The 13715-nt window shown below is 38.5% G+C and overlaps 1 protein-coding gene across 4 annotated transcripts in view; it reads right to left on the reverse strand.

Annotated features, from left to right (window-relative positions):
• Positions 1 to 51: 51 nt before the first annotated feature.
• The window catches only part of spire1b (spire-type actin nucleation factor 1b), an 82825-nt gene continuing 69161 nt past the window's right edge, over positions 52 to 13715 (reverse strand). For 2 of the 4 annotated variants that reach the window (XM_057834012.1, XM_057834016.1), the window contains 9 exons: positions 12332 to 12382; positions 11248 to 11411; positions 11050 to 11143; positions 10013 to 10155; positions 7103 to 7240; positions 6874 to 6944; positions 6743 to 6770; positions 6374 to 6642; positions 52 to 3738 (listed from right to left, as the gene is read on the reverse strand). In XM_057834012.1, the coding sequence (XP_057689995.1) occupies positions 3483 to 3738; positions 6374 to 6642; positions 6743 to 6770; positions 6874 to 6944; positions 7103 to 7240; positions 10013 to 10155; positions 11050 to 11143; positions 11248 to 11411; positions 12332 to 12382 (1214 nt within the window). In that variant the 3' untranslated portion in view covers positions 52 to 3482. The remainder of the gene's footprint in view (positions 3739 to 6373; positions 6643 to 6742; positions 6771 to 6873; positions 6945 to 7102; positions 7241 to 10012; positions 10156 to 11049; positions 11144 to 11247; positions 11412 to 12331; positions 12383 to 13715) is intronic. The other 2 variants (XM_057834015.1, XM_057834014.1) reach the window with 1 other exon arrangement.

A 13715-nucleotide genomic window follows, 5' to 3' on the forward strand; every position in this document is an offset into this window, starting at 1 on the left:
CTGTCAATGTATTGGCAATTTCTAAGGCAGAAAATCCAAAAATACGTCATATAATTTATCCAACCGCTTTATTTCTGGATGGCTAAGGAACATTATTGAAGGCATCACATCAAGACCATTGAGCCTGTTTATTTACAATGTCCCGGCTGTTTAACTGTAACAAAACATCTGAGCAAAAACTGGAATATCAGGCATTTCATCTAAAGTACAATTTTCAAACTGCATCGCAAATCATGTAGTAAAAAAATGAGTCAGTCAACCCAGTATAGATTATGTATTGCTAGTGCTCAATAGAAGCAGAAAGTTAACACATTACTGTCAAATGTGAAAATAAAGCAATTTGAAATAAAGGCTTGAAAGGCAAGTATGAAGAGTTGCATCAGTGGTAATAATGTATCTGTATGTGCATGAGATTGCACATTATAAAACATTAAAACAATTACTCAACCGGAGTATCACCACATTTACTTATATTATAGCTATAAAATCATTGTATTTGTGCTTCTCACACTAGATGTATTCAAAACAGATGAGTTTTGAATGTTTAATGCACAATAACGTTTAAATAAAGACACTGGCGGATGTTGTTTCATTGGATCACATAGTTATCACAATTAGTTTTCAAGGAGAGTTGTTTTTTGTTTCCTTTTTATTACCGTATTTTTCGGACTATAAGTCGCAGTTTTTTTTTTTCATTGTTTAGCTTGGAGTGCAACTTATACTCTGGAGTGACTTATGTGTAAAATTATTAACACATTATTATATCATTTCACATGTTATTTTGGTGTTTTGGAGTGACACTGATGGTTTGGTAAACTTGTTAGCATGTTCTTTATGCTATAGTTATCTGAATAATAGCAACAGCAATAGCTATGTTATATTAACTTAACAGCCATGTTTGCATTTCGTTGTTCATGCATCATATAACATTATCATACTGTACACTTATTCAGCATGTTGTTCTCTATTGTATTTTTATTTTAAATGGCCTTTCAAGATGACATATCTGTTCTACGTGTTGGATTTTATCAAGTAAATTTCCCCTAAAAATGCAACTTATACTCCGGCGCGACCTATATATGTTTTTTTTTCTTCGTTGGTCATTTTATGGCCGGTGCGACATATACTCAGGTGTGACTTATAGTCCGAAAAATACGGTAACTAATATGAATATCTGTGAGGAGATATGAGTAAGGATATGAAAACTCAACAATGAATTTTGCGGCTCAAATGGAAAACAACATACAGAATGTCATTTTATGGCTAGTGTTGCACCAATACAATTTTTTGGCATCTGATATAATTTCCAATAGGCTACCACATTTTTTTTAAAACATACAATTTTCCTTCCCATTTCGTAATAAAGACTGCATACTTACTTGAATGTAAAATAATTGCTATCATGGTTTAGACTAGACACGTGCCGATTACCTGTTTCAAGGTATACCGTAATATGAAATCGTCATGGTTTCAAAACTTTCTGTCATACTGTCCCTAAGGTATTAGCTATTTTTTAGGTCCCAATAATGCAGGGAGAAACCCCTCACTTGCAGCTGCAAAGCTCAACCCTCCCCCACCCATTTTTTTGCTGTAGATGTATATTTATGTTACATTATTATATTGCTCAGTGTCAGTGAGTCAGCTGAGCTACACGATGGCTGGAGGAGGTGAAACTCCTGAATTTTCCCCCCATCATAGAAAACGAAATGGCTGGTATGGGAACACTTAGGCTGCAGAAAAGTTACAGACGGCTGCGGCTTAGAGGAGGAGGGCCAACCGACATGTAAAACATTTTTGCGGAGGGTGGCTGCCGAGAATGCAATACCTCCAATATGAGTTTGGATTTATACAAAATTAATGGTTGGTAAACACTGTCATGAATGTTTCCCATCAGCTACGAGTTATCTCTAGAGTGTTTAGTGTGTCTAGCGGTGGTAAAACATGTTTTTTTTTTCTCTCTGGCAACTGTCTATGTTGAGAAAGAGAGTGTGTGTGTGTACACACATGCTTTTTATGGAAAATAAATCAATTATTTTTGTTATGATGGTAATAATTTTGAGCTGTGGCTGTGGGTTTATGCTCACCTAAAGGACTGAATTTATTTTAATTTTATTTAGGATATTTTATTATTTTTAAAATTTATTTAAACTTAACATTACACTTATGTTCCAATTTGCTAATATGTTTTGAAAAATAAAAATCATGTTCAATGGAAAAAGTTTGCTTTTTTTTTTAAACCCAGATATCTCAAAGTAACACATTTTACAGCAATACCGTGATACCGTGAAACCGTAATATTTTGGTACCTACCTTGTATGGGTCACAAAAAATTAATAAACTCCTCTAAAGCTAAATTCTAAAATGTGAAATGCTCTCAAAGGCCAAAATGTTTAGTTTTTTTTTTTTTTTTTTTAATGTTTGTTCAATTTGGTTTCACGCCGATACTCACTTGAAGTCCACAGCCCGTGCCATTATACCACATTAGTACATTAGCTTAGCTTATGTGCTAATCATTTATGCTAGTTGAGCACACAAGTTCGCAAGCCGACTTCTTCCGATTTTCCCTCCTAACAAAGCTAACATCTTTATAGATGCTGAAGTCAATGTCAATGCTTATAAAACAAACAAATCCTGGCTTGTAATAACCGTTTAACACGAAAATTTATCCGCCATTTAAAGTATAGGTCCATAATTGAAAATATGACTGCTAAATGAGCATATTGAACAGCAATTACCAGAATAAAACTCTGATAGGCTCGTAAATCATACTTTTTTTCCGATGGGATTCGTAATCTGTGGCCATCTTGGGGCGACATGCGTTGCTTCTTTTAAAGTGGCGTTTGTAACTGGAGGCCATCTTGGCAAGGGCAACCGACGGTTGGAAAGTAAATCTCGAATAGTACTTTTTGCGTAGCATTTGCTTAGTACTACCTGATTCTGATGCCTGCATTTTAATGCTGTATCAGTGCAACACTACTTATGGCACTGAAATTCCACAAGAATACATGTCCGCAAATAAATGAATGAATGTAACAAGCGATTCGGAATTGGGTCAATATTCTCCTAGCGATATTTGAAACATCATTTAAAAAAATGTTTAGTGTACTGTACAGGCAAATTAGTACAAAAGTAAATTGAAACTCATAGAAAATGCATTATTTCACTCTGGCTTTACCCCCATGACATTTGTGCAGGCCCGTATCCACTACACTTTCTCCAATCTTGTGCTTATCTCAAATTGAGCTTGGAGGAGGACCATTTTCCCCTTTCATAAATGTCCACGTGTTTCTTTCCTTTCTCCTCCCTAAAGTCCTTGAGTGGAAATTAAAGGGTCACCCACAATATAATCAAAATGATTGTAGATCTACAGTTGACAGTCATCTGGAAGGGCTGAACACGATGACGATGGTACAGCAGCAAAACCTATCCACCACTGTTTTCTTGTTTTTGACGACAGCTGGATGTAGCTAGAGGGAGAATGTTCAGATCTCGCTGATGGTTCGCTCAGAGGGTCGGTACTCCTCCCTTCCTTTCGGTGAAGATGCGTACAGGGACTGCGTTTTGCGTTTTAAGCGCGCTCTTTTGGTGGCCAGGGACAGGCTGTGCTTGCTGGAGGCGATGATGTCAGTGATGAACTTCTTGCAGTCAACACACACCTCCATGGTGGCCCAGTCTTCAGTCAGCTCTGATGGTAGCTCAAGCTCTTCGTGAGACTTCAGGGAGCCGTGTTTGGATAGCCTGAACAGAACAAAAACATTGCATTATTTACTCTGAAATAATGTGGCACAAGGGTGTTGGTTTGAATCTAGGGACATAACACTACCGACTTTTCAGGATGCTCAAATTGTCCCCACCAACTTTTAAGTAAGCAACCTTTTTTGCATTATATAATGAGTTCAGTAATACTGCTTATTTAGATTGTTTTTCCCAATATGTTGTTCCATATGTATCCCTTTTCAACTGTTCAGAGTGCCGGTCCACCCCCCACCCCGCCTTAAAGGCACATTTCATTGGCTGATGACTTGCCCCCCGCCCACACACGTACACGGACACAGCCCCGACAGATTTATGTTGACAACATGCCGCCTCCTCCGCCCCCTTCGAAGAGGAGTGATATTAGAAGGTTTTTTTCGGCCAGGTGCAGCCACTGTAAGTAATGTAAAAAAAATGTCAATGTTGTGAAGGTGGGGAACACACCACTAATTTTGCTACTGAAAGTCCCACCTGCATCAGAGTTAGCATAACATTTAAAACTGTGTGAACTTGCTAATCCACAAAACTCAAGTAAGAACCTGATTAGAGAGAAGTGTCCTCCTGTATGTGTTTTCTACTGTTAACGTTAATTAAACTGTGAGAAATTTAATGAACTGAAGATTACCCCTTTCTCCCCAAATTTCACTGGTAGCTTTCATTATTTGTTGAGTATGTCTGACAAAAGCAGCAGTGTTTTACCTGAAGGGAGGCTCCATCTTTATTTACTTTTGTTATTCCTTGACTAAGAAGTTTTTCAGTTGTATTTAATTTCTTTATTTAGACAATGTTGAGTGGTCTTAAGACAAATGATTTTTTGTTTTGTTTTGTTTTGTTTTTTTGCACTCCTGGATAATTAAGTGATTCTTAACAAGTTGGTATTTATTGTGTATGTTAGTATAATACTGTGGTATGAAAAAGTATCTGAACCTTTTGGAATTTCTTACATTTCTGCATAAAATCACCATCAATCATCGATCAGGACTAATCTTGGCCCATTCTTGTCTAAAAAACTGCTGTAGTTCAGTCAGATTCCTGGGATGTCTGGCATGAATTGCCACAGCATCTCAATTGGGTTCAAGTCTGGACTTTGACTTGGCCACTCCAGAACGTGTATTTTGTTCTTCTGAAACCATTCTGAAATTGATTTACTCCTATGTTTTGCATCATTGTCTTGTTGCAGCATCCATCCTCTTTTTAGCTTCAAATGTCTGACAGACGGCCCCAGGTCTTCGTGCAAAACATCCAGATGAACCTTTAATTTCATTCTTCCAGTAATGATTGCAAGTTGTCCAGGCCCTGAGGCAGCAAAACAGCCCCAAATCATGATGCTTCCTGCTCCATGCTTCACGGTCGGGATGAGGTGATGATGTTGGTGAGCTGTTCCATTTTTCCTCCACACATGACGTTGTGTGTTACTCCCAAACAATTCAACTTTGGTTTCATCATTCCACAAAATATTTTGCCAAAACGTCTGTGGAGTGTCCAAGTGCCTTTTTGCAAACATTGAACGAGCAACAATGTTTTTTTTTTGACAGCAGTGGCTTCCTCCGGGGAGTGTTCCCATGAACACCATTCTTGGCCATAATTTTACATGTAGTTGATGTGTGCACAGAGATATTGGACTGTGCCAGGGATTTCTCTAAGTCTTTAGCAGACACCCCAGGGTTCTTTTTTTACCTCTCTGAGTATTCTGCGCTGAACTCTTGGCGTCAACTTTGGTGGACGGCCACTCCTTGGGAGAAAAGCAACCGTGCAAAACCCTCTCCATTTGTAGACAACCTCTCTGACTGTCGATTGATGTACATCCAGACTTTTAGAGAATGATTTGCTTTTCATTTTTGAGAAATTTTTAAAAACCTTTAATTATGTCAATGTTTTGGATAACTATAATGTACTTGCCTGATTACAGTAAAATTCCTATATTTTTATTTATAACAATTTGACTTTTATGTACTTGCTTGATTACAGTAAAATTCTTATATTTTTATTCATAACAATTCGACTTTATGATTGCAAAATGACCTTGTTGTTCTTATGACTTACTCTCATGAATTACAAATGTTTTTCATGTACTAATATCTATTGTTTGTTTTATTTATTACCCCTTGTCATAAAATATTTTTATATTTCTAGTCATACTGTCTTATGTCTGAATTTTTTTTCTCCGTAATATCTTAAGTCCAGCAGCTCTTAGGTTTGTATTCTTAACACCATTACACAACTTTGTGACCACTTTTCCCCTTCACAGTATTATGAAATTGATTTTTTTGTTTTTACACTTTTTATTTATATTCTGATTTTTTTTTTCATGTAATTTCACAACTTTAGGAATGTCACATCTGACTCGCTTTTGATAAATATTTAGGCAAGCTATGCTCCTAACGTTGGTCATTAAATTAGTACTCGGGAGGCCAATTACTTTGGAGGGGTGATGTTTTGTGAAACAAGTTTGAGAACCACTGAACTAATACAATAAAGAAAAATATGCAACCACCCTGATAAATGTTTCAAAAAGCCTCCATTCATGAAAACAAAAAAATAATACAAAGAGACATAATCATCAATTCAAAGTAAATCAGAAAGTAGGGTAAACCTTTGCCATCTCGTTCTTATGTCTTACTTCGACATGGTCTTGTGGATGCTCGGCCGTCTATGACCACTGGAGGCCTTGTCAGATTTGACTGCTCCAGAAGCCTTTCCAGCTCTTTTGCCTCCCGATTTGGATGAGCCAGCTGCTGATGCTCCTACCACAGTTGAAGTGAGCGGTGGGCCTTCAGCCACTGACAGTCCTACTGATGCCATGCCACTTATCCTCTCCCGTGGTAGTGTGTTAGTCGAACCAATGGAGTAGATGGGAAGACTGGAATAAGGTTTGGATGGCAATCTCATCTGTCAGAAAACAACAAGAAGTTATATTTTATGATCTCAATTAACACAAGTAATTTCATATTCAATGGGGTGATAATAAGAGGGATTTCATACGCTTCACCTTTTTGCAACACTGTGAACACACAGGCCTGGAAAAAGGAAACAGGAATGAGAAAAGGTAAGGCAATCTCTGTAAGTTTTTTTTTTTTTTGGTAAAGAAAATCAATGAAACTTATGTGGATTGTGTAGTACTTTTTGCAAAATTGGCAGATGTAGGACCAGGTGAAAAAAGAAAATCTTTTGGTCCGACAACAGAAGCAAAGCTGTAATACAAACAAACAAAAAAATAATTGGAAAACAGTTTTTGACACAACCAGTTTTTGTCACTTTCACTATGTTACTCTGATGCAATAAAGCACTGTATAGTGAAGATTGAACCACACTTATTTGTGTACTAAACAGTTAAGGCATGTATACTTACCTTCCCTTTCTTCATTGCAGTGTAGACTTCTTTATACTGTTGAAATTTCTCAAGCTCTGCTTTTACCAACACCTGTCTGATGTGCATCACCTCCTCAACTGTCAGAGACAGACACTCTACAGGGAAACAAAACTCCTCCTGCAAATAAAAACAAGCACATAATGCACAAATAATAGTTAATACAGGTCGCTTTGTTTTGCTGCCAGGGACCTATTATTTTTTAAATGGTTTATTATTATATTTTTACTCTACAACACAAAAGGACACAACTTAATGTGTAAAACTATAAAAAGTGTAAAACTGTATTTGACATTAGCTCAAGATGGTTGATGTATTAAAGAGGCCTACTAAACAGTACATAGTACAGAAAGAGTACTCATGGGACATAGCCTCAAGCCAATGGTTTCAAACCAGTGTACACTGGCACATTAGATCATAAAGTTTGCTGTGGAATTGTCCAATTTGACCAAACAGTTGTCAAAATTATTTATTTATTACAAAACAAGTATATTTGTAATATTTTCAGCGACGTATAGTGACAGGAAGACCAATCACACAAAAAGGTGTTAAAAAGTAATTCAATGATGAAAAAAAAAAACTATACCATATGTGGTAAAAAAAAAAAATACATATATATATATATATATATATATATATATATATATATATATATATATATATATATATATATATATACCGTAATTTTCAGACTATAAGCCACTACTTTTTTCCCTCGTTTTGAATCCTGCAGCTTATCGTCCAGTGCGGCTTATTTGTTGATTTATTTGGATTAAGACAGTAGGTATCACTTTATTTGACAGCGCCGTCATAAGACCATCATAGTTATGACGTGACACTGTCATAGCCATTAATGAACAATTATGACAGATGCCATTAGGTGTCATCCAGCGAATTTTGTCATTAACTCAATTTATGTCAAGCTCGGATCTTTTGCATCCATTCAAAAGTGAGATACCTATTGTAATTGTAATTAAATCTGTTCAGTAGTCAAGTGACTGACCAAAATATTTTGCCACTTGGCCTTGAGTACATTCATAAACTTCGTGTAGCTTGCCATTGAGCAATTAACTTCAGCAATGCTGGCCTTCTTCTTTGGTGGAGTGATCTAGCAGCGTGTGTACGTGATCATATTCAGTTCATTTTGCTCAGCTACTCCACCGCAATTCGTCATCTATGTATTGGATGCATTTCCTTGAGCGTACAACTGAAACTAAAACCACAGTGACCTCTGTCTGAGTAGGCCTTCTGCTTCCATCCATCATCAGTTAGGATCTGAGTCACACAGCCATGTTTCGGTGACAGCAAAAAAGCAAGTTCTTTACTTCTGATTTAAACTTGGCATATGTCTTGAGTTCATTCATTTAATGCCTAATAGACTAGACATTAGGCCAGAAGGAAGTGACGCTAGTTTGCGGCAGTTATTAAGTAGAGGGGACTGATTTTTCCGGCGTAATTCTCCTTTTCTTTATTGTCTCCAATGAAATGAAATTTTTTTGTTGTTGTTGTTGTTAACCTGTCCTGTTCAGCTGCTTTGACACAGAGAATGGGAAACTGAGTGTCCTTATGGTCTGAACAGTTTTAATGTATCACATAGGGGTATGATATGCTCCTGTTCTGATTATTCATTGAGTTTCATTGAGAAGGAAGTGACGCTAGTTTGCGGCAGTTATTAAGTAGAGGAGTCTGATTTTTCCGGCGTAATTCTCCTTTTCTTTATTGTCTCCAATGAATTGATTAAAAAAAAAAAAAAAAAAAATTATTGTTAACCTGTCCTGTTCAGCTGCTTTGACACAGAAAATGGGAAACTGAGTGTCCTTATGGTCTGAACAGTTTTAATGTATCACAAGGGGGTATGATATACTCCTGTTCTGATTATTCATTGAGTTTCGCGTATGAGGAGAAAGCAGTTGGAAGGAGTTATGGGGGGACAGGAAGGAAAATAGAAGAAGAGAGACAGAGACAGAAGAAAAGAACAAGCAACAACAAGAAATACACTGAATGCTTACACTACCTATGAATATAATGGTGCAATCGTTAGCTAATTGTATTTCCTATAGACACCATGTGGGGGGCCCAGGAGAAAGAGGAGGGGGAGGCGGTGAGTCAAAAGAGATGTGATTAGGGTGGAGCGTACACAAATCAGCAATGTGAGGTGTGGAACCCACTAATATGTGAATCATCTGTACGTGTGGGTATGTTGACATTCTATTCTATGCTGCCTGATCGCTAATCCTGGCACCAACATTTTCTCTACTTGAGTGTGTCTAATTGAACCCAGTCATGCGTGAATCCCATCTGACGTGTGATAATCCTGCAGACAAGTGGAAATTCTGCATGGGGGCCGCCCCAGGGCTACGGCCCCTCCCCAGCCAATCGGGGGGGTGAGCCAGCATAGCCTATCCCTCTTCCCGGAGCTCCAGTAAGGGGCCGCGGCCATCCTCCCGGAACTCAGGGTGGTCCCCTGGACCATCCGCGCCCCCATCAACCGGCCTTCAGGGAAGGGATGAGAGGAAGCGCCATCACTCGGCCCACCAGCCACCGCAGGACCCACTTGGCATGGGGCAGGACAGGACCCCCACCCAGAGTGGGGACACCCCGCCGACCCACCGGCACTCAGCCAGCGACCTGCGTTGGGGCCCAAGGAGGATACTCGCGTACAAAAGAGAGGGGAAGGCTGAATTGAACTATTCCTATTTATTAGCCTGGCTGTTGTGGTCCATAGGGAGAGGAAAAGCTCACGAGCTGTCTTCCATATCACATATCACTCACCTTTGACCACTGTGAATGTTTCTTTCATGAACAGCAAGGTGCCAACAATTTTGAGCATATGTCTAAATCCTTTAAAACCTAAGAAGTTGAATATTTTTAGAGTGCAGAATATCAACATACCAGGGATTTAGAATTCTGTTTCAACGGAGGCTGAAACAGTCGAACATTGGTTGGCTTTTCCTTCTCGATGGAGTGTCTCCTCTGTGGGGTCTGCCGCCTCTCTGGCTGTGGTGTAGATGAGATAGGCAGGAACTGTGGTGGAGCTGGTGTTTGCAAAAAAGATACACGTGAATGGGTTGTAATTTTAATACGTTTTTAGAAATGCGTCACATCTGGTGAGGTAAAGCATAGACTTCATAATTGTATTGACGGGTCAATTCGGCCAGCCACTGAGCAACGCCTTCATGCAGGGGGCCAGGCATCCCACAATCCGCTTCAGTTATTCGCAGTGAGCATGTGCAGCGACACATACAGTGATTCAACGCCGGATTTAGGATAAAGGTACGAAAGCTGTACTGAATACAAACAGGAAGGATTGCCTCAGGAGTGATTTGTTTGAGGATTCAAAGTAATTATTATATTTTTCGTACCATGCATGCATTTTGAAACGTTGTGAAAAAAATCAATTGGAGAAATTAGCCGCTACGGCATTGGCATCATAGTTCAGAATATTTACGTAAAACAAATGATTACTGCTGTTTTTTTTTTTTTTTTTTGCTTTCAACCAAGAATCGAGACTGTTTTATGTCCATATCTTTAAAGAATTCGGGGATTTAAGCATTTATTCACAAGAATTTTCACCAGAAAATCTCTATGTACATCAGGCGGCCGCTAGCTACATTCACTAACAGACTAGCATTGTATTTTGACATATTTACGTAAAATAAATGCTAACTGCATGTTTTTTTTCTTGCTTTTAACCAAGACTCGAGACTGTTTTACGTCCATATCCATAATTCAGGGATTAAGCATTTATTCACAAGAATTTTCAACGAAAAAGCTCTTTGTCTGTGACTCGATCTTCTTTGACGGCCTTGCCAACAACGCCGGCCCCCTATTTATCAGCCCCGTGTCCCGTCAATACATTATGAAGTCTATGGGTAAAGATTCAATATTATAATAATAGTACAGAGTTATGAGATTAATTCAAAACTCACTTTTCTTTCCCAGTGCTGCCTCTGGAGAAGTGTCATCCATTAAAGATGTTGCAACACTTGACGTACTTGTGGATTTGTGCCCTAAAAACTCATCCTAAACAATTATAAGGAGTAAACAGATATAAATAATTTGCTCTGCAGACATCAGATTTATTTTGGAGTAAGTTATATAACAAAAAAATACAAGCCCCCACTGACGTCAGAGTCGGAGGTGTCAAGTTCGGCCAGGCTCGGAGCCTTCAGAAGCTTCTTCTTCTGGGGAACAGACTGAGATCCACAGGGTTCTGATATAGGAGGTACCGCTTCAATGTTCAAAGACAGAGTGCTGGACGTCCTTCTGCCCATGTACGGACTAAATTCATCTGCATAGAGCCATGCATAAGACTGTCATTAGTAACAAACAAACAGTACTAGATTTCAGAACATTTTTCCCAGGATTTCTTGCATCTATTATTCAGTACAAAATCCATCCTGTTAGTCTTTCAATTGCAATTTGTTTGAATAAGTGTAAAGCCAAACAATGCAAGAATCCTGAGAAAAAGACAATATTTGGAGTTGTTCTGAGGCATGAAGGGGAAGGAATGGGTGAATTAAGTTGGTCAGAGGAGATGGGATTGGAGGAAGCTGCTGTTATACACAGAACAAGGAGACATCTTTTATGAAATACTCAGATTGTAGACTCCAGACTTTCCTCCACTAAATATTGAGGCAGAGATCAAATCTAAAATGCAACTACAAGCCCTATTCATTGATAAATAAGTACTAATTCAACACTGCAAAACAGTGTATCTAAGGTACATAACTTAAAACAGAAATACAAAGCTTGTGATTGGGTGGCGACCAGTCCAGGGTATACAACGACAACCAAGGTCTACTGGGACAGACTCCATCACACATGTGACCATCAATAGCATAAGCCATAAAGAAGATGGAGGGATGGAGAGAAACTGCCGTTAAAAAAAATGACTAAAAGTATATTTGAAAAACATTTTGGGAGGAAGGTGGGAGGCAGTGTGAGGGCTGAAACGTAAAGCTGCATCTGAAAATATTTCTCATCTTTGAGGGCAAAAAGGCATCCACATGAAGTCATCATCTGCAAGAGGTATTTTCGTGCTGCACTATTCAACCTATAGTTGGATATGGACAACATTATCGTGCACACAACTGTGATTTGGCCAAATGATACTGTATATTAGTTCACAGCCAGGGAGGCAGACAAACAATGCCATTGGGTTAGGGTTGGAAAATAGAGTGTCTTCAAGCAATATTGCTTATACTTTACCTAGTCCTGTACGGAACAAGTCCTGTGGCATACTGCGAGTTTTGCCAAAACCTAGAAGGGAATACCTCCTTCATTAGGAAAGCTACACAAATTTTTCAACTTATGTCACAGGATTATTTGTAGTTAACCAATGCTAGAATTACTGAAAACCCTGTTATATTTTAAAAAGCATGAATTTACTTTATAACTGAGGTGAAAAAGCTGGTATAATAGATCCTTCGAGTTACAGTGGAATGAAAAAGTATATGAACCTTTTGGAATTTGTCACATTTCTGCATAAAATCACCATTAAATGTGATCTGATCCTTTTCAAAATCCCACAGATGAAAAAAACAGTGTATGCTTTGACTAAAACCACCCTAACATTTATAGGTTTTCATATTTTAATGAGGATAGCATTCAAGCAATGACATAAGGGGGAAAAATAAGTAAGTAAATCCTCTGCCTAAGGAGACATAACGGAAACCAATTTTTACCAAATAGTTTAAGTCAGGTCTGTGCCTAATCACTGATGAGTGGTTTAAAGCTGCTCTGTCCACTTTAAAACACACGCCTGGTAAGAATTGTCTTGATGAGAAGCATTGTCTGATGTGCATCATGGCTCGGTCAAAAAATGCGTCTGAAGACCTGCGATCAAAGATTGTTGATTTGTATAAAGCTCAGAAAGGATACAAAACCATCTCTAAAAGTCTGGATGTTCATCAGTCAACAGTCAGAGAAGTTGTCTACAAATGGAGAGAGTTTGGCACTGTTTCTTCCCTCCCAAGAAGTGGCCATCCTCCAAAGATGACGCCAAGAGTTCAGTGCAGAATACTCAGAGTTAAAAAAGAACTTGAGAGTGTCTGGTAAAGACTTACAGAAATCACTGGAACAGTCCAATATCTCGATGCACACATCAACTAAATGTAAAACTATGGCCAAGAGTGGTGTTCATGCGAGGACTCCACGGAGGAAGCCACTGCTGTCTAAAAAACCCATTGTTGCTCGTTTAATGTTCGCAAAAAGGCACTTGGACACACCACAGAAGTTTTGGCAAAATATTTTGTAGACTAATGAAACCAAAGTTGAATTGTTTGGGAGTAACATACGACATCATGTGTGGAGGAAAAATGGAACAGCTCACCAACATCAACACCTCATCCCCACTGTGAAGCATGGTGGAGGGAATCATGATTTGGGGCTGTTTTGCTACCTCAGGGCCTGGACAACTAGCAATCATTAATAGAAGAATGCTTTCCAAAGGTCTATCAGGATGTTTTGCATGAGGCCGTTGGTCAGACAGTTGAAGCTAAAAAGAGTATGGATTCTGCATCAGGACAATGATCCAAAACACAGAAGTAAATCAACTTCAGAGTGATTTCAGAAGAACAAAATACACGTTCTG

This window comes from Corythoichthys intestinalis, chromosome 4, assembly GCF_030265065.1.
Source record: "Corythoichthys intestinalis isolate RoL2023-P3 chromosome 4, ASM3026506v1, whole genome shotgun sequence".
Classification (NCBI taxonomy): Eukaryota; Metazoa; Chordata; class Actinopteri; order Syngnathiformes; family Syngnathidae; genus Corythoichthys; species Corythoichthys intestinalis.